At 40.4% G+C, this 20,673-nt stretch overlaps 1 protein-coding gene across 3 annotated transcripts; it reads right to left on the minus strand.

Annotated features, from left to right (window-relative positions):
* Positions 1–5,081: 5,081 nt before the first annotated feature.
* On the minus strand, positions 5,082–16,534 carry LOC113421539 (uncharacterized). Of its 3 annotated transcripts, none has more exons than XM_087956960.1 (2): positions 16,397–16,534; positions 5,082–8,490 (listed from the first exon to the last, which is right to left on the minus strand). In XM_087956960.1, the coding sequence occupies exon 2, from the start codon at positions 8,477–8,479 to the stop codon at positions 7,403–7,405; it is 1,077 nt and encodes a 358-aa protein (XP_087813086.1). In that variant the 5' UTR covers positions 8,480–8,490; positions 16,397–16,534; the 3' UTR covers positions 5,082–7,402. The 3 variants fall into 3 exon arrangements, with proteins under 3 accessions (XP_087813086.1, XP_087813087.1, XP_087813085.1); XM_087956961.1 differs by lacking the exon at positions 16,397–16,534 and adding an exon at positions 16,094–16,241; XM_087956959.1 differs by lacking the exon at positions 16,397–16,534 and adding an exon at positions 16,075–16,211.
* Between the last annotated feature and the right edge of the window lie 4,139 nt (positions 16,535–20,673).

Here is a 20,673-nt window from a genome sequence, read left to right on the forward strand (position 1 = left end):
AACTGTAGCAAAAAGTTATAATATGGGGCACAACTCACTTAACCACTTTCTTGCTTAGCAATGGAAAGTTTCAATTGTGGTTGTAAGTTGTGGACCACCTATATAACATAAACATGCACATGGGAAACAAAAGTATTTAGAAATGTTACAATGCAAAACTGCATTTCCAAAAGTTTTTGTGAATTGAAAACAAAAAATAAAAAACGCATTTTCAAGGCAACTCATGAGTCCTTTGCAGAAATGTTCTGGGCTACAGGCAAAAATCATAATGCGGAACAGGGTGAATTAACAACAAAATCCTAAATAGCAAAATCCTATTCAATTTATTCTCAGTTATTCGGGTCACGGTTGTCCCAAAGATGCTTTTTCCAAAATGCAACTGGACTTTCTTGGATTGTTTTTTCTTTGAAACATTTTGCTTCTCCAACAATTTTTTTTCAGTTCTAACTGACTGGTGATGAATTCCCACTCATATAGTGAATGGCGTTTGGGTGAATGGAATTCACTGCATATATGAAGACTCTTACATATATGATTTCCCTATTACCATGCATATGACTAAGAGTATGCATTTTGTGTATTAGGTTTTTAATAAACATATTATTTTAAGAAAAGAGTCCTAAAATTGTTGTTGGGCTAAACAAATACATCAAAACGTATCCCAGGACAGTGTGTCCACTAACTTGTCATCTGTCAATAAATCCTTAATCCACCATCCAAGGAAAAATCTTGGATTCTGCAGAACAGAACGGTTACTAAAATGAGCATACCTTAGTGTTGGGGTACAGAATATCCAAAGAATTTTCTCCCACAGTAGTAAAATAACATAATGGAAATAATTGGCCATTTATAGTCTTCAGAATTTATAATCTTCAGAATTTGTTATTTCAGCCCAACTAACAACAGAGTTCAGGCCATGGAAGAAACTGAGGCAAAGCTTGCCATGCTGGTGAATCATGGCAATCATTGGGTGGAAGAGGAAAAACAGCCACCAACTTTGTGCTTACTAATCACTTGGGTAAAATTATTTCTGTAAGATTCTTATTCCCATTTTAGTACGGTACTTCCCCATTGTCCCTTGGCTGACACCCTCTCCCCCTCACAAGGCTCCCCAGCCTTCTCTGGAGACATGTTGGTTTTATCAAAGCCAACATCTAGAAATGAGTAAAGTAATAACTAGAAGTCAGCATGTGTTTGTTAAAAACAGATCATGCCAAACCAATCTTATTTCATTCTTCAACAAAGTGACTAAATTAGTAGACCAGCAAAATACTGTGGACATAATATATTTAGATTTCAGCAAGGCATTCAACAAAGTAGACCACAACCTACTTCTTGGCAAGTTAGAAAAAAGTGGGATAGATAGCATCACCATCAGATGGATTTGCAACTGGCTGACAAACCGTACTCAGCGAGTAGTCCTTAAGGGTACTACATCTACATGGAGGGATGCGTCACACGCTGGCCACGTCCATTCCCGGTTTAGCAAAGGGGGGGAAAGTCTCAATACGTCATGTGATGCCGTCATAACAATGTGAGTTTGACACCCCTGCTGATCCAGATGGATCTTGACACACTTGAACACTGGGCCCTATCTAACAACATGAAAATCAACATAGAGAAAAGTAAAGTTAGATTTAGGCAAGAAAAAACAAAAGTACACATATAGACTGGGTGAAACCAGGTTTAATAGCAGTAACTGTGAGAAGAATCTTGGAGTCTTTGTGGACAACCAATTAAATATGAGTCAACAGTATGCAGCGGCAACCAAAAAAGCTAATGCAATCCTAAATTATATTAACAGAGGGATACAATCAAGATCAAGGGAGGTACAAATACCACTCTATAAAGCCTTAGTAAGACCACACCTAGAGTACTGTATCCAGTTTTGGTCACCATATTATAAAGAAGATGTTGAGGCTCTAGAGTGCAGAGAAGAGCAACCAAGATGATTAAGGGCCTGGAGGCTAAAACATGCAATGAACGGTTGCAGGAACTGGGCATGGCTAGTCTAGTGAAGAGAAGGACCAGGGGAGACATGATATCAGTGTTCAATATTTGAGGGGCTTCCACAGAGAGGAAGGGGTCAAGCTATTTTCCTGAAGGCCAGACATAGAACAATGGATGGAAACTGAACAATGAGAGATTCAATCTGGAAATAAGGAAAAATTTTCTTACAGTGAGAGCAATCAACCAATGGAACAGCTTCCCTTCAGAAGTTATGGGAGCTTCATCACTAAAAGCTTTCAAGGAGAGACTGGACTGCCATCTGTCAGAAATGGTATAGGGTCTCCTGCTTGGGCAGGGGTTTGGACTAGATGACCTACAAGATCCCTTCCAATTCTGTTAATCTGTATCTGACAAATTAGACTGCTTCTCTCCATCTACTGTTCAGGAACAATCTATTTCCTTTCCCGTTTTTAGTAAAACTGAAGATAAAATAATCCTATCTCTTCAGTCATATTATAATACTTTTCTTAGAATCATCTCTTAATGAGGTTATAAAAGACTAGTAACTCACCCTCTCCAAAATATATGTAATACCTGAACTGGTAAATAAACCAGTTTCCCTTCCCTTTCTCCATTGTCTATTTTGCCCTGGGCAGATTATCCATCAACATTTTATATAGTATTTTAATTGCTAAAGAAGTATGTCAAAGTGTAAAGGGTTGACAAACATGACTGTCATGAGAAAAAAGAGGATTAAGGGCGGGAACATATGGGAAAACACATACTGTAGATTTACACCATGGATTTAACATGATAAAGCAGCAAGGATGGAGAATCAATGGACCTTTGACTAATGTCATGTAGCCCTTGGCTTAATTTTTGCCTTCCACCACTACCACCCTCAAGCAGGGGACCTGTCCAGAGCTACGGGTCTCTTCTCTGCAGCCTCAGCTGTGCTAACCATAGGACCACCAGATCTGGGCTACAGAAATCTGGATAACCACAGAATGCCAGGAAAAAGTCAATAGTTTTCTATTTGTATTATGTAACGTCAACAAACAGAGATTTTGAAAGAGGTTGGGCAGGTCTCTCCACCCACTTTTGCCTCTGGCTTCTTTCAGCCCCACCCACCCTGCCCTTCATGGAAAAAAAACGCTTGCTCACTCTCCTTTGGTGAGAACCAAAGCGAAAGTCAACAGATAAGAGACACCAACCTCAGCTAATTGCAGTCTCAGGATTAGGGCTGGTTGGAAGACCTTTGCTCCCGGAACTTTTGGATAAATTGGAGGCAATGTAGGCTCCCTTCGAGGGCAACGGGCAGCCGTATCCTCCATCACCTTTTTGCTGCTTCCTTCTCCTCTTTATCCATTACCTGGTCATTTTGTCCTGCCCAGTCCTAAGAGCAGCTCTGCTATGATTCCATGAGGCTGCCCTGACCTTGGCATAAGTCACGCTGGCACTACAGACTTTTTGAGAGGGAAGAATGGAAAAGGAAGCCTGAAAGGGTGTAGAGCAGGGGTGTCCAACCTTGGCAATTTTAAGACTTGTGGACTTCAACTCCCAGAGTTCCTCAGCCAGCTTTGCTGGCTGAGGAACTCTGGGAGTTGAAGTCCACAAGTCTTAAAATTGCCAAGGTTGGACACCCCTGGTGTAGAGGCAGTAAGTGTAACTGAGGGGGGAGCAGCCAATAGTTAAGGCAACAGTGTCAAGTCAAATCAACCGGGTTCCTTTTAAATAATTCTGCAATGAGTGTGTCAGTGGTTCTCAATTTTGGCAACTTTAAGATGTGTGGGTTTCAATTCCCAGAATTCCCCAACCAGCATGCTAAAACTTGAAAAAAAAAAACACTTGGAGTAGTTCATTTGCTAACAGAGCTTCCATCACATTGTCATGGCTGTCTTCTTGATTGTTTTTTTTTACCCTGTTCTGCAGACATTCCTCTTTATTATGGCTGTGTAATGTAGGAGGCCTGGTATTTCCCAGGATATAATAGGACATTGCAGAATTAACTTCAATCAAGTAGACACAACTGAAAAAATGGAAATATGCACAAAAATAAGTTGAATGACATTCAGGCTTTCTGGCCCCAAAATTCCCAGATATTTCAGAGCACAGTGCCCATCATGCTTGGACTTGCACATCTGGAGATTATCGCATCCTTGGAGGCATTTATGGTTGATTCTCTTCCCAACGGATGGGTGAGAAGTCAATGAAAGCAGCAGCTGAGTGGGCATATTCTGACGCCCCCTTCTGGAAAGTGTCAGCATAGCAACGTTTTTCAAAACTATCATGTCTATTATTGATAAGCAATAGACCTTATCCGTTCAAAGAAATATTTTACTCCAAACAATGAAGGAGAATTTAAATTAAGAAGTTGCTTGTAGTTTTTATAGCTAGGACATAGACATTCAAACTTCGTTCCATAAGTTTGTTTTTCTGTATGTAGTAACTTCCCACTTTCCTGTGAAAGCAAACATTTCTGGTTCTTTCACCTCTGCAAAAATTATGCAATAAGGGAGCTGATTTCAGATTACAGTTCTGTACAAAATGACAGAAGGCTCATTTTAAGCAGTTAGACCAGTCTTCAGTCCAGAAGACTTCAATTTCTACAATCCCTGGCTAAGTATGGGAACTAAATTCTAATACTTGCAGAAAAAAACCCAGTTGTAGAAGGCTTAGTTGGATTTTTGGACTGTTTCAGAAACGATGGTTGTACAGCCTGATGAACTGTTAAGTGCTGCATTACAGTGTTGCCAGTGGACACATTTAATTGTTCTCCGTGTCTGTGAGTATAGAGCTATATACTTTCCAGATGAAATTGGGTGGGAGGGAGAGCTGCCTCTTTCCATTATGGTCAAATCTAAAATAGGATTTTAAACAGAGGCATGAGAGCAATAAATTATATGAAGGCATATTTTTTCATCCTATCAGATAGAAGATTCCTAGTACTACAGTCAGAAGCTATTAGGGTTTCATTCATCTTTTCACCATTCAAGATTATTCTGTAGGAGAAAAATGATGGAGGAAGTGATGGGGAAGTTAGAAAAACGTTAGCACTGTGCTGATAACTGAAAATATTTACTAAAGTACAGTATGGTACTCATTTCTCAAAAAGGAATACATGTCGAGGATACAGTAATCGAAGTGTTTATTAAATCATTGAAACAATAAACCTCAAAAACATGACTAATCAGCTAACAGTTCTTCAACTGAATACTTGCAGTGTCAAATTTTCACATGAATAAAGAAGAGCATATTGGAGCATGTGCAGAGTACTTTTAGCACATTCTCAAACCTCAGAGTCAGTTTCCAGGCACATTTGAAGAACTGGGGAAAGTAATGAGAAATCCAGAGCCTTTGTTCTAAACCAGTTTGCTAATTTTCCTGGGTTCACCCATCTTGGCAGCTGATGTAGAGGTAGTTCTTGGCTTACAACCACAATTAGAACTAGAATTTCCATTGCTAAACAAGGCGGTTGTTAAGTCAGTTATGCACAATTTTACAACCGTTTTTGCCATGATTATTAAGTGAATTGAATTACTGCAGTTGTTAAGTGAATCACACATTTGTTATGCAAAACTGGCACCCTCCATTGACTTTTCTTACCCAGAAACCATGTGGGAATGTCGCAAATGGCGATCCCAGGATGTTGCACATACCATTTGCTAAATGCCTGAATTTTGATGACATGACTGGGAGATAGCAATAGCAATAGCACTTATATACCGCTTTACAGCCCTCTCAAATCGGTTTACAGAGTCAGCATATCGCCCCCCAACAATTTGCATCCTCATTTTACCCACCTTGGAAGGATGAGTCAACCTTGAGCCTGGTGGGATTTGAACTGCCAAGTTGCAGGCAGCCGGTAGTTAGCAGAGATGGCCTGCAGTACTGCAGTCTGACCACTGCGCCACCGAAGCTCCTGCAACTGTTGTAAGTGCAAGGACCAGTTTTACTGTTATAACTTCAAACAGCTGCTAAACAAATGGTTATAAATTAAGGACCACCTAATTGTTGATCATGATCTACTTCACGTGTCTACCTAGAGACAAACCAAATGGGGAGAAAGAAGCTACAAAAAGCAGCCTGGAATCTACTTGTGCTCAAGAACAATTTTCTAATGATTGTTTCCCAGAAGTCCAGATCAGTTAAGACACGATAGCCCCTGATGTAACTCTCAAAGGAATATAGTGCCTATATTCATGGAAGATCATACTGAGGGTTACCAGGTCTCACTACCCTTCAGATGCTTCTGGATCAAGAGGATTACCCAGCTATAAGCTGTTGCCCAGGGGACATCCAAATGTGTTAACAGCACACATTCTTCAGGGAGACTCCTTGGCAATTGTGATGACACGCCGACAGCAACACATTTGTATACCTGTCCTTTGTATCCTGATCAACGCACAATTGAGGACCTCACGGCAGCACGACAGAATGCAACGAACGTCACTAGTTTCTGGGCAAGGTCTGTTTAAATTGTACACATTTTGATCTTGTATTTTATATTTTAAATGTTATGTTGTATAGTATGCCTTATTTTAATGGCGACCCCATCACTACATAGTTCCCTTCTGCCACCCAATGGTCATTCAGAGTTTTGCAGTCCATTTAATGTAGCCCTGATCAAACTATTACTAGTCTAATATGGACCACGCAGAGGATATGTACCTTGTGTAACAGCTGCTGGAGGTCAACGAGGAAGAGCTTTTGCCCTCAGATCCATGTTTCTATCATCCAAGATGCATCTGGGTAGCTGCTGAACCCTTGGCCTGATCCAGGAAATGCCTGCTTTTTAAGGACAGATGTATTTACCTAACTGAAGTTCATCTGGGTTGGTATAATCTTTCTTAGGCATGGCAAGCAGGACAGTTTCCCAAGACTGACAAACTGCAGAGCCGCATCCGTCTTTCTCTCCAGGATGCCAGCAGTAGCTGTGCCCTATTCACCCCACCAAAATTGAACCAAGCATTCCCATGCTAGGTGGCCTCCTTTAACTTACATGTATGGGAAATCAATGTAGAATGTGGAAAGAGCACGCTAGAGCACACAGTTAAAAGGAGGAGGGGCTTTCCTTAATACAAATCTTTACATCAAAAGTAAACTTCCAGGGTTAAATGTATGCAAATGTAAACATGTGAAGCACTGGAAGATGGGAAAGGGGGAAAATAAGGATACAAGATTTGGGCTGCACAATTCTTGACTACTTCATAGGACAGAAGAGAAATGGATAAAAAATGGATAAAGCACTGGAAGATGGGAAAGGGGGAAAATAAGGATACAAGATTTGGGCTGCACAATTCTTGACTACTTAATAGGACAGAAGAGAAATGGATAAAAAAATTAGCTCTTGCCTACCATCTAGTGGTAATTCAATTTTTGCAGCCAACATTTGGTAGCCCTAGGAAAGAAGGGAAGAAAAGGGACCGCCTTCTACCTTTGTCTCCCCCCTTCAATTCATCTTGATGAGGATTTGTTCAGAGAACAGTTTTTTCAGCTGGGCCACTTCAGCTGAAAGTGAGGCCAGCTGACATTGTAGGGAGCGGTTCTCTACCTGGTACTCAGGTTCTTGAGGGGCCCCGGGGATCTCCGTTTCACCATTACTCTCAACTGCCAGGGGACCTGCAGAACACCCTGTGCTTAGCTGGTCTTTCCGTGTCACCAGCCCCCTCCATGTTCCTCCCGGTGGAGAAGGTGGGCAGTGTGCAGATTGCTCTCCAGCTATCTCCTCTGACCCTACCGCCATTTTGAAACGCAACTTGTGGGGAAGACCTTTGATGCTCTCCCCGGAGTCGTAACGGACAACACGGCCCAGATCAGCTCCATCAGTTGAAGCATCGGGTACTAGGCAATGCCTCTCATACATAATTCCTTCCTCTGACCTGTCACGTTCCTCAAAAAAGACAGGACTTCCCAGGTTAGAACTTCCTGGGGTGGAAAAGCCAGAGTCCTCAGAACTGGTAGCTGGCTCTGGGTGGAAGGTGCAAGGGTAGCGGGGTAGCTCAGGAGCCACTGGGAAGTGCTGGGACAGAGTGGCTGACCGATGGAGTTCACTGGCCAGTGTAAGTGCTGGTTGAGGAGCTTCTACTGGATCCCGGATCAAGCCAAAGCGAAACTTGAGGGCTAGGAGTTCTGCCTTCAGGCGGGCATTTTCCTCCAGCAGGGCCAAAACTCGTCCCTCCAGGGCTAAATCACTGACCCGCCGTTTCTCTCGAGAGCGTTTGGCTGCTTCGTTGTTCTTCTTCCTCTTGTCCCAGTAGCCATCATCCTTCTTATCATCTGGAGTGAATTCTCGCTTGCGCCGGGCCATGGCTGAGGGCACCCCTTGCTCTTTCTGCTGTGCCCCCAGGCTGCTAGCTGCTCTGAGCAGGGACTGGCTTACCAAGCTATTGACAGAGAGGAATGACACAGTCTCCTCTGCAAAACAAGACATGGCACTCTGGAGCTCACCCACCGGCATAGAATTTGGAGGTGCCGATAGTGGTTCTGATGGAGGCTGGGTTGGCGGTTCCTCCAAAGGCAGATCCATCTCCCCAAAGCCTGCAAGATGGGAAGAAGGAAAACAAATCAGAGACCATTACAGCTGGATTTCCTCAGTGTACCCATTTGGGGAGGGCCTGCAAAGTCAAAGAGAAGGAAATGCATATACCTAGCCTGCTGTTTGGTGGCCAAATGGTTAAGAGATCTCTATAGTTCTGAATCTTGGGTATATGGTCGCTCCCACAGCTTCAAGGCCTCAATCATAAGACCACTTAATAGAGGAGATTTAGAGAAGCCGAACTATTTGTGGCTCTCTGGTGGCTGCTTTGATAAGGTTTGATATTGCTACTCACTAGCAAGATGCAGCCCCATAACACACATTCCTATTTGCCACACTAAATTAACTGCACACAGGATTGCTATGTCTCCACATATCTAGAAGACAGAGAGACAATCTTTAAAATGTTAACATTTATTAGTCATTCCTAAGATGCTTTTAACTGCATATTCATTTATCCTCAAAACAGTCATCTAATGAGATAATTTACTATTTATGACTCATCTGCAGATGGGCACCACCACCTCAATTCCTGCTGTGCTATCTCATGGGGCGTCCTGGGAAGGATGAGAATGTCCCAGGGTATATATATACATTCCCAACTAAGGCATGAAGGTCACCCCAACTATACATGTAAAGAAGACACCTACACTTAGCAGCAGTGATACAGGAAAAAGCTGGAGGCAAATGATCATTCAGTGGCCATAGAGAAGACATCAATTCATGCTGTGTTGTGGAAGGCAATGGTAAGCCAGTCTTGCATTTTTACCAAGTAAATCATACAGACAGAAAATACTAAACATTTGATGGTATAGTGCTGAATAATGGATCCTTCAAGTCAGAGGTGGTATTCAGCAGGTTCTGACCAGTTCTGGAGAACGGTAGCGGAAATTTTGAGTAGTTCGGAGAACCGGCAAATACCACCTCTGACTGGAGATTTTACAGTATCCTTCCCCTGCCACGCCCACCAAGCCACAGAGCCGGTAGTAAAAAAAATTGAATCCCATCACTCCTTCAAGTCAGGTGACACTTAACGTGCTAGTGAGGAACAGCTGAGGATTTTTGGAGAGCTGATAGTACAGTACTTATGAATTGACTAGATTAAAATCTTTGGGATATCTAATTGCTGATCTTGACATTCAGCAAAAGAAAATCCAAAGCTGCAAAAAACAGAATTACCATAGGAACATGGAATGTAAGGAGCATGAATAGATGAAAACTGAAAACTGAAATAAAATTACCATATACTAACATCAGAGACTTGAAATTACCCAGGATTAGATATTTTAATCGGAAGATCACACTGCTTAATACTTAGGATGCTAAGAACAATGGAGTGGAATTGCTTTTATAGTTAGGAAGGGCACAGCAAGAACAATACTTGGCTACATTCAGTGACTGAATGATATTGATTAGATTTTTGTGAACAACCTTTTAATGTGACGATCATCCAGATTTGTACTCTTGATACAAATTTGTGATCAGAAGAAGAGGTTGATGAGTTTTAGGATCAAGTTAAAATTGATTATTGATAGATTGCTGGCAAGTTGTGCTGCTTGTGATTGGGGACTGGAATGGCAAGGTTGGAAATATTAAGGAAAATGTAGTTGGACTATATGGCTTGAGAAATCAAAACGAAGCAGTAGAACAACCTATCCATTCCTGCTAGTCCAATTTGTTCTTCATAGCCAACACTGACTTCAAGCTGGATTGAAAGAAGATTGGTATAATTTTAAAATTGGAGCAAAACAGCCAAGAAATATATAACAAGTTGCATTTGGAAGAGCAGCCATGAAGGCCTGGAAAAGATATTCAGTTGCTGTGATGTCTCTATACTACAAAAATCAAAATAGTGCAAGCAGTGGTATTCCTTGTGAACCTCTATGAAAGTAAAAGTTGAACTTTGAAGAAGTAGGATAACTCTTTAAAACCATTTCTCAGAGTAGTTGGCTAGCAATGCAGTACACTTGCCTTAAATACTTACATTTTATTTTGCTATAAATTCAAATAATTTTATCTTCTACCAGATACACTATGCAAAATACATTTGATTGGCTCAAAGCTACCTACTGACAGTGTGGATTTTTAAAAGCTATCCACGATGGGGATTTATAAAAACAAAAACGATTCTTCAATAAGAAACAAAAACAAAATTCATATGGTAGCTGTAATACACCTATTGCACAACATTACATTAAAGCTGTAATCAGATAGAGCATATTACATAAATAAAATTTAATTCATGAATAAAGGATGCAGTCTTCAGCACTGCATACCACAATAGCACTTGAGGTATATATAAAACACACTAGAAAAATAAGTGACAAAAACAGGGAGCAGAAACAGCATCAAAATTGATAGAAAAGATAGAGACATATGGAAAGGTGGCTGGTTTGAAAATAAATAAAGATAAGACAAAGATCTTGACAAATAATATGCTATCAAGACAAAAGGAAGAACTGGCAGACCTATTGAAAATTCAAGTCACAAATAAGATCAAGTATTTGGGGATATATTTGACAGCAAGATGTAGTACATTAAAACAGAATAACTATATTAAACTTAAACAGCAGATAGCGCTAGATTTGGCGAAATGGGAAAACTTACAACTCTCACTAATAGGGAGAATCTCAACAATCAAGATGAATATATTACCCAGAATTTTATATCTGTTTCAAACAATTCCAATTAGGCTTGGAAAAGATTATTTTGAAGATTTAAATAAAATTGTGTTGAAATATATATGGCAAGGTAAGAAAGTGAGAATAAAGTTAAAACTTTTGCAAGATGCTAGAATTAGAGGAGGATTTGGTTTGCCTAATTGGGAGTTGTATTATCAAGCTACAAATCTGATGTGGGTTAAGGAATGGATAACACTAAGAAATGCTAGATTGTTGACATTAGAAGGACATGATCTGTTGTTGGGGTGGCATGCTTTTTTATGGTACAAAGGAACTAAAACACAGGGGTATTTTAGAAGACATCATATACGGGAGTCTCTGTGGTTAAACTGGGAGAAGGTTAAAAGACAATGTTATTCAAAAATTCCAGTCTGGTTATCGACTATTGAAGCATTTTCATATCCAACCTATAATATACAAAAAGGAACAGTTAGATTTGGTGAAATACTGAATGAAAAGGGTGAACTTAAATCTATGCAAAAACTAGAGGAACAAGGTATGAAGATGAATTGGTTTTCATATGCACAAATACATTCAAGGTATGATAAAGATTCTAAAACAGAAGGTTTCTATGATAAATTGACTGACTTAGATAAGATTTTGACAGGTACTGATGAAAAGGTGATTAAAAAATTGTATGGATATTTATTAGAAATTAAACTAGAAGAAGAACAAGTTAAAGAAACTATGATTGCTTGGGGGAAGAATTTTGGATATGGGATTGATCTAGAGAAATGGCAAAAATTGTGGTCTCAAAATTATAAAATGTCAATGTCAACAGCATATAAAGAAAATTTGTATAAGATGTTTTATAGGTGGCATTTCCCCCCGACAAGAATAGCAAGAATGTTCAAGAATAAATCTGAAAAATGTTGGAAATGTCATCAGATACCTGTCTCATATTACCATATGTGGTGGACTTGTGCAGATGCCAAAAAATACTGGACTAAAATCCACATGTGGTTGGAGAAAATGACGAAAAAACATATAGACTTGAAACCAGAGATATTTTTATTGGGAATTTTACCTGAAATATATAGCAAAGACTTGAACTACCTGATTGTAAATGTATTAACAGCGGCTAGGATTGTATTTGCTAAAAACTGGAAAAATGAGAAGATACCATCACAGGAGGAAATAATTAAGAAAATATTGGAATGTGCTGAAATGAGTAGATTGACATTTGAAATTAGAGAACAAGAGGATAAACAATTTTATAAAATTTGGGATCTTTTCTATCAATGGTTAGATAACAAAGTACAGTAATGAAATATGTAGATTTCTAGAAAATAATAAATATATAAAGATGTACTTTTTTTAATTATAACTACAAAATGATTTTAGGATAGATTTGGGATGATAATATGAACTGTTATACAATAAATTAAGTAAATTGTGGTTATCTTGTAAAACATGAATGAATAAAAGTATAGTCAAATGATTGATTAATAATGATACTAAGGTATTTGGTTTTTGATTGACAATATGAGATTATATGTAATGTAATTGTAAATGAAGACTACGAAATGGAAGCACAAAACAATTTGTAAACCAACCGGCACACTGTATGTACACCTATGGAAGACAGCTTGATGTTTTTATGTTTTGTTTGTTTATGTTTGTTTTTAAAAACCAATAAAAAAAAACAGGGAGCAATGTCACTAGGGATTTTTTCTGTTTCCAACAGCAAATAGAAATGTTTATCTTCAGCCCTACATCAATTGAGGGTAATCTTCTCCTAGCTTTTAAAAAAGAGTCAAATGGTTTATTTCCTTATTCTGCATTCCAGGCTCTTTCGTAACTAGGAAATGCTACCACCTCTCCCACCCACGGCTGACTCCCCTATTACCTAGTTCATCTGGAACATCCTGGCCAAGAACAGGACTAGACATGCTATTCTATCAAAGGAGCCTGGACAAAAACTCAATTCAGTTAACAACATCACCAGAAAAGCCACAACTTCACCCTCCCATTACCATCCTTAATCTTATTTACTTCTCTTAACGGCTGTTTCATTTGGCAGAGTTGAAATAATTATCCACAAGGCCTTGAACTGGCAGAACTACAGAGCATACCTTACAGCTATGATGGGCTGCAAAATGCTCCACATATAGCTACCCATGCAAGTGATTTATAGCTTCATTCAATGATTGCTATGGTGATTACATGCTAATGCAGACAAATCTGCAATGGCCAGATGATGCTATAAATTGTTGTGGGCGGGGTGTCTTCACAGCTGAATTACAGTAATATTTACCAGTTCTTTTCCTGAAAAAGTACTATCACAAACAGAAAAATCACTGCTGCCACTGACTACCCCTAGTCTGCTTCGGGAAGGTTTGAAACTCATGGATTCCCCAGTGTTGTTCTCATGCTGAGGGGGTCAATTTAGGAACCAGCTGAGTACTGGGAGAGAGTACTGGGAGAGCCATATGTGCAAGAATTGGACTCTCCTGTTGCTCAGAGCAGAATGGCCTTAGAAAACACCACCTGGGCCTCAAAGCAGAAGGGCCTGCATTAACTTAAAGGAGACAGTACAATAGCCTGATCCCATTTCCTCAAGACAAACTGATTGTGACTACAAGCAAATACTTCAATAGTTTTCACCCACAGCCAGAATACATCTGGTGTGCTTAGAAAGGGTAATGCTACTTTAAAACCAGAGCAGCCAAAAACAAATTTGACCTGTCTTAAGTATGGGTTTGGAATGAGATGAAGGTGACATCATGTAGAAATAGTAATTGGTGGGGCAAATATGTGTCATGGTTGGGTGCAAGAAGGAAAAGGCCTAACGAGTACATGATAGAACTTCATATTCCTCTTGTGAACATGCTGAGCTGAACTGTTTGTTTACTGACGCTTACCCTGCGCCAGTGGAATCTGGAGCATCAGCAGCCATTTCTGCAGGGTATGGCTGAGACCAGTAACCTGACTAGATGGAAATCTGTTAAGAGATACATTTTTGAGCCTTAAGGAGAGGGGGGGAAAGGGGGGATTTTCAGGCTACCTGAGTTGCAACTCTTGAAGCAATGTTTTAAGATAGCTATATCTTACTCTGAAAACATACTTTACAGAGCCAACAATATGTTCAGCTCTAAAAGGATGATCTATCATTTGGGAAAACAAGAAATATGAAATACTTCTTTTCTAACATCTGTTCTAACAACATCTTTAACCGTAGCAGCAGCAGCATGGATTCTGCACATGCTTTGTACTTAAGAGTCGAGTTCTGCACTAGGTCCAATGTTTCAGAATAATTTCAGAGGAAATACAACATACTTCTGTCTCCTCCAATGTAGATCTTCCAATGAGAACAAATAGAGTAGCTACAGAGGCTTCTTATAGAGGTTTGAGTATGTAGAACTGCATTAGGTAAGTGAAGAGAATTCCACAAAATATATTTTTTTGATCAATATGTACACTTCAGCATTAAACCAAATGCTGTTTTTGTAGTATTTCTTAAAATTTACACACTTCTTATCACTACTTGTGGATATTATACGAGACGAATTGTACTAGTTTATGATGACAAAAAAATCAGGAGCTTGGTAGTACCTTTTTAAAGATATTTAGTGTGGTTAGACTGATGTAGGATTTAAAAGTGGATGTGAATTTAGGAACTTCTCACTTAATTCATCAAAGATTTCAGGCAATCTCAGAAGGTTTCAACAAACACAATGGGTTGTTAACATTACAATTATTAACTGACAAGTTGCTTGTAATCTATGTGACATGTAATTTGCAGATTTTTGTGCAGATTTGCCTTCCTTCCCCCTCCCCGACTTTATATCACCACTTGGGCAGTGGTTTCACAATATTCCACACACATGTGCATATCACAATACTATATAAGCATATCAACATTCATATTATTAAAATAATTTGACATTGTTTAAATCATATACTTCATCCCAAATTTTCCAAATAAAGACAATTTAAAAATAAAACGGCATGGTATAAAATAGTGTACATTATTATAAACCAGAATCATAAGTGTATATGTGCGCTGACCCAGGGCCTCCAAGGCATCTTTAATTTTTTAAAAAGTAAATAACCCGGTAAGCTTAAACTTGTTCACAACCAATCTATCTTCCAATTCTGCAAAATCCTCTAATTCCAAGTGACAGATGGGGGGAAAAAAAACTTTGCTCAGCCTTTCAAAAGTCCAAGGGAAGCATGCTCTGCACATGCTCAGGAGCATGTCCCGTGCCTAATAAGATAGGGGGCTCCAAGCCTTGAATGGAAAGAGATCCAGAAGTGCATTTCCAGGTCGGGAGCTGAGGAAGGGGCAAGATGGTGCTTCTCTTTGTTCCCTCAGCAGATCGGTGAGGAGAAACGGAGCGGACAGGCCTTATGGTGAATTGGGGGGGGGGGGGGGGGAGTGTTTCCCTTGCGTTCTCCCTAGAGCTAGTAACGGGTTACTGGGCGCTTCCGTATAAGGCAGGGAGGCGGCGAAGGGAGACCGGGAGGAAAAGAGGGCGGCGGGTGGACAGAATGAAATGGGGCAAAAAAGAAGGAGACCACAAACACACGAACAAAGGAGCAGAGCAACGCCGCTCGCCCTTGGGAAAGTCTTCTCTGTCATTAAGCGCCGGGAGGGATTTATTGACCCAGTTCTCAACGGGAGCGACCCATACGCTGCACGATCTCCTTACACGGAGATTGTTGTAATTGTTCGTAACTCCGGGTCCTCTGAGTAACCGAGAGACGGAGTATAACCCTCCCCTCCCAAACCCGAGATTCCCCGGAGCAGGAAGAGCTGGGATCAAACAGGAGAGCGACAGACAAGACTAAGGCATCACTTTGCGGTTACCGTAATGGACGTGGTAGTTGAAACTAATACACCCCCCCATAAAAACTTGTAAGCGAATAGAAACCACGAGACTTTTGGCTCAATCAACCTACTTTGGCCCCTGAGAGAAGCCCACCCAAAGGCGTCTGCAGCCAGGCCCGCGTCTCCCTTCCGCCCCGGCGGCGTCACCTCGCTCGGCTGGAGGACGTCCGCTTCGCAGTCTGGACAACAGGGGCCGCAGCGACAATTCGCATCTGCCATAGGCGCCTCCCCAGCGCATCAGAGACGCCCTCGCCGAACGGAGTTCAGCCGAGGACGCCGCCTTACCCGAGTTAACTCCGGCAGCCGGCCAGAGGGAAGAAAGGCCGCGAGTAGGAACAGAGCCGCCGAGCCAGGCCAGCGGCGTAACTAATGTTTCACCCCGGGCTGTCTTACCGCCTCCGGCTGCCCCGAAAGAACCTTTTGCTCCGTCGACTTCAACCTTGGCGGGATCCGCTTCGGTTTTTGCTAGAGCCCCCGGAGGACAACAGGCGCGCGCAGTCCAGAAACACAGCAAAGCAGCCAGAAGCAGGTGCCTCCTCCAGGTGGGGAATCTGTGAGGACTATCCTCCTTCAAGGCATCCAGTTCGGGTTTTCTCCCTCCCCTCCTCTCCCCTCCCCACCCCGTTCACAGGGGTCAAAGGATCTTTATTTAGAATGCTATTTGATTTTTAAACCATCACCACAATGGAACAGAAACTTCGGGAATCTAGGAAATATCTGGTGATCTATGAACTACTTTGTACTGCAAGCCCCGCACACCTTCTGCCCACCCCGCTTGCTTCACAAGTCTGTGCCTGCATTTATATTGGAATTTTTGCTCCTCTGATGCCCAAAGTTCTATATGGCCTTAGACCTTATATTGCTGCAAAGAAGGATAACATATTTTAAACAAAAGTAAAAGTTTGTCAAAAATAAAAGAAAGGATGATGCAGTCTGGAATGGTTGATTATGTGTCATTGGGTCATTTTCAGTCTATGGAGATTCTTCGTCTGTCATCCAAGTCACGGTTATCCCAAAGGTGCTTTTTCAGGAGGCAACTGGACTTTCTTGTTATGTTTTTTTCTTTGAAGACATTTTACTTTTCATCCAAGAAGCTTCTTTAGCTCTGACTGGATGAATGGAAGGATTTATATTCCTTACAGACAGCTGATCATTTGCATCCTTTTAGAGAGTAGTTGATGCACTTGGAGGTTTATGTGTCCTCAGGGTCACCTGAATAATGCAAACATAGTCAACAAAGTACGTGTGGACCTACTATTGATTGAAGATATGTCTTCCTCTATGCATATTACAACCACAATTTTAACTTCCATCATTAAGTGATGTAATTAAATTAAGTCACACACGATTTTATGTCTTTTGCTGCAGTTGTTAAATGAATCACACAATTGCTGAGTGCCTGAATTGTGATCACATGATCACAGATACTGCAATAGTAAGTGCAAGAACCAGTCATAAGTCACATTTTTAACATTGTTGTAACCATTGTTCAAATGGTTGCTATATGAATGGTTATAAGTCAAGATCTACCTATAGTTCCTATACAATTCATTGGACTTATCTCCAAATATACATGTACTCATAATGTTTGACTGATACTGCATAGAACTAGTTTCTGAAATACAATTAAGGAAGTTGAATAGCACAAACGCTAACGCTGGCCTGTCAAACTGGTGGCCCCATGGGCCAGATATGGCCCACATAGGCCATGCCCACCCCAGCTCCGCAAAGGCAAAATATGATACATCACGATCCAGCCTGCAACATGATTGAGTTTGGCACCCCTGCTCAAAGGAATTTATCACTTCGCATCACTAAGCAACTTGTATTCACCTTTTGGATTAGGAATCAAGTGAGCCCAAATGAAAGAGTGATGAAATACCAGTAGGTATCCAAAGCTGAACTTGGACTATAATTCTTGAGATACTTTCTGTGATTTTATTTTGAATTGAATTAGCCCTTGAGAGACGCACATGTAATTTACAAATGCATTCCTATGTGTATTTTAGTAATTCTAAGTAGAATTGCACAATGTTTCAGTTGCCTTCCCTAATGGTGAGCAAAGAATGCATGTATAACATTTGTGTTGTCAATTTAATTGAATATTGAGATTGATTTGGAATTACTAAAAATTCATTTAAGCATTTAAAAAAATCCAAGATTATGGCTACTGTTACTATTATTATATCTTCTGAAAAATTAAGTGCATCAAGACTTGATTCTCTTCTGAGTACCTACTTTCCCACCATCAGTCCTTTTGTATTCTTCCATCTCCTCTTCCACTCTGTGGTTTCTGGCAGCTTCCTACTAGGTAATAATTTACTTGCACTTACTAGGAAACTAGTACTGATGGGAGCAAGGTGAAATGAAAGAGGCAAACAAAATTGAACAAGTATGGGGGGGAGGAGTGTTAAAATGACATTTATGATAGTTGGTTCATAATGCATTGCAGAAATCTTACACAACTTAATCTTTTTCTTTAATCTCTTTGTTGAACTATGCTGCAAATTTCAGTTACACCCTTGTTCAGTTATTGCCCAGCAGGTTCCTTGTCTCACCTGATTTCATTTTATTTATTAAATTATTTTCCTTTAAAATACGAGAAGCCAACCCACTGCAAAGCAAAGCATCAGCATAGATTATTTTCAATAATGCCACTAGGCTTTACATGGATCCCACACACACTGTTAGCAATTAAACTTTATAAATGCCTGCAGTTTGGAAATGCATGTTTGGTTTGGAAACATGTCCACCTGAGAGAGTACCCTGTGATAATAGATAACACCATCAAAACATTAGAGGGTGTGATGTGGTATAGCGTAGTGGGGAATCCAGTTCTCCACATGCTTTTTATTAAATCAATTTCTTAAAATATTTTACATACAAGCCTTATAGTGAATGTGCAACTCCATCTAAGGCAGCCATTTTCAGAGAACAGCGTAACAGACTCTCCAGATTGTAAAGTTGCCAGTGACTCAGAAAGCTTTCTTATCCTTGTTTTAGTTTACCTCCTCCTAGGGAGGAAAGCTATGGCAAATCTAGACAGCATACTAAAAAGCAGAGACATCACCCTGCCAACAAGCGTGTGTATAGTCAAGACTATGGTTTTCCCAGTTGCAATGTATGGATGCAACAGTTGGACAATAAGGAAGGCTGAGAGCCAAAGAATTGAGGCCTTTGAACTATGGTGCTGGAGAAGACTCCTGCTAGTTCCTTGGACTGCAAGGCAATCAAACCTAGAGGAGATCAACCCTGACTGCTCTTTAGAAGGCCAGATCCTGAAGTTGAAACTCAAATACTTTGGCCACCTAATGAGAAGGAAGGGCTCATTGGAGAAGAGCCTAATGCTGGGAACGATTGAGGGCAAAAGAAGAAGGGGATGGCAGAGAATGAAGTGGCTGGATGGAGTCACTGAAACAATTGGCGTGAGCTTAAATGGACTCCGGGGGAGGACAGGAAGGCCTGGAGGAACATTGTCCATGGGGTTGCGATAGGTCGGACATGACTTCGCAACTAACAACAACATCCTATCTGCTTGGGGAATGGTGGCAATCCATTAGCGGGGGCTGGGGGTTGGAGGAGCTTCTATTGTGAATTCATTCAACTCAGATGAGATATAGTCACACTAACTTGCATATAACACATTCAGTCCAGGCAATGCCATCATCTGCTTGCAACTCTCACTTTTTTTCGGTTGTTTTTTCAGCACACTATATCTGTTAAGAAAGCACTGGTGGGAAGATTGGGTTTGTGTTTATTCCTGTTTTTATTGATTGTTCTGAGCCACCTAGGATCTTGTTTGAGATAGGCAACCATATGAAAGAAATAAATAAAATGGAGTAGCTAGTTTTAGAATATCTTTTGATTTGTAGTGTTGGAAATTGTTCAAAAGCAGTATCTGAATGTAAAATGCACAGGAACCTTGAAATATGTTTTCTATTATGCAGTATTACAGCATGAATCCAACCTGTGAGTCCATATAACCCAAAGAAGAACACAAAGAATGGAGTTGCAGATATGAGGTGTATAGTAAATCCCTTATATCCTCAGTATCTACTTGCACGCTCAATACCTACTTATGTTTGCTTTGGAAGTGCAGTTCCAGTGAAACCAAGATTTTTATTCTAGCTTAATCCTCTCGCAGTTACATAAATGCTGATCCAGGATGTGATAAACTTTTTTGCCAGGTGGAAGGTACTTCAAACAGATGGGCAAACTGCCATAGCATTACGCAGGTACACTTGATGTAATCCACTTCTTTCTCAGCCTCTTTCTTGCAAACACACTCCATAGATTACACAAGTGCTCATTACAGTTATGTAAGGGACTGGCATCAAACCAGCATACCTTATACTCAGATCATTTGATAACAGTTGGGAAACATCAACAAAGAAAACACAGATGGTGATGTAGGGAGAAAACAGAAAAAACTTATTATAACCCAGGAAGAACATGCAAAGGTGCCATGCTATCAGGCTGGATACATACAGTATGCTTAATAACTCTTGGTTCCTCTCACTCTCTTATCTGACTTGTGAATGGGTAGCTGAAATTCACTCTAAAAAGTTTTGGTGCATTTCCAGATGTGACAACTCTATCCAAAGAAAGAATTATAAATATGAAACAGAACAATGAAATTCTGAAGAGTTCCTTTATATTAATTAGGGAGA

This window comes from Notechis scutatus, chromosome 2, assembly GCF_049901735.1.
Source record: "Notechis scutatus isolate UNSWTSFEM ecotype Mainland chromosome 2, rNotScu1.2, whole genome shotgun sequence".
NCBI lineage: Eukaryota > Metazoa > Chordata > Lepidosauria > Squamata > Elapidae > Notechis > Notechis scutatus.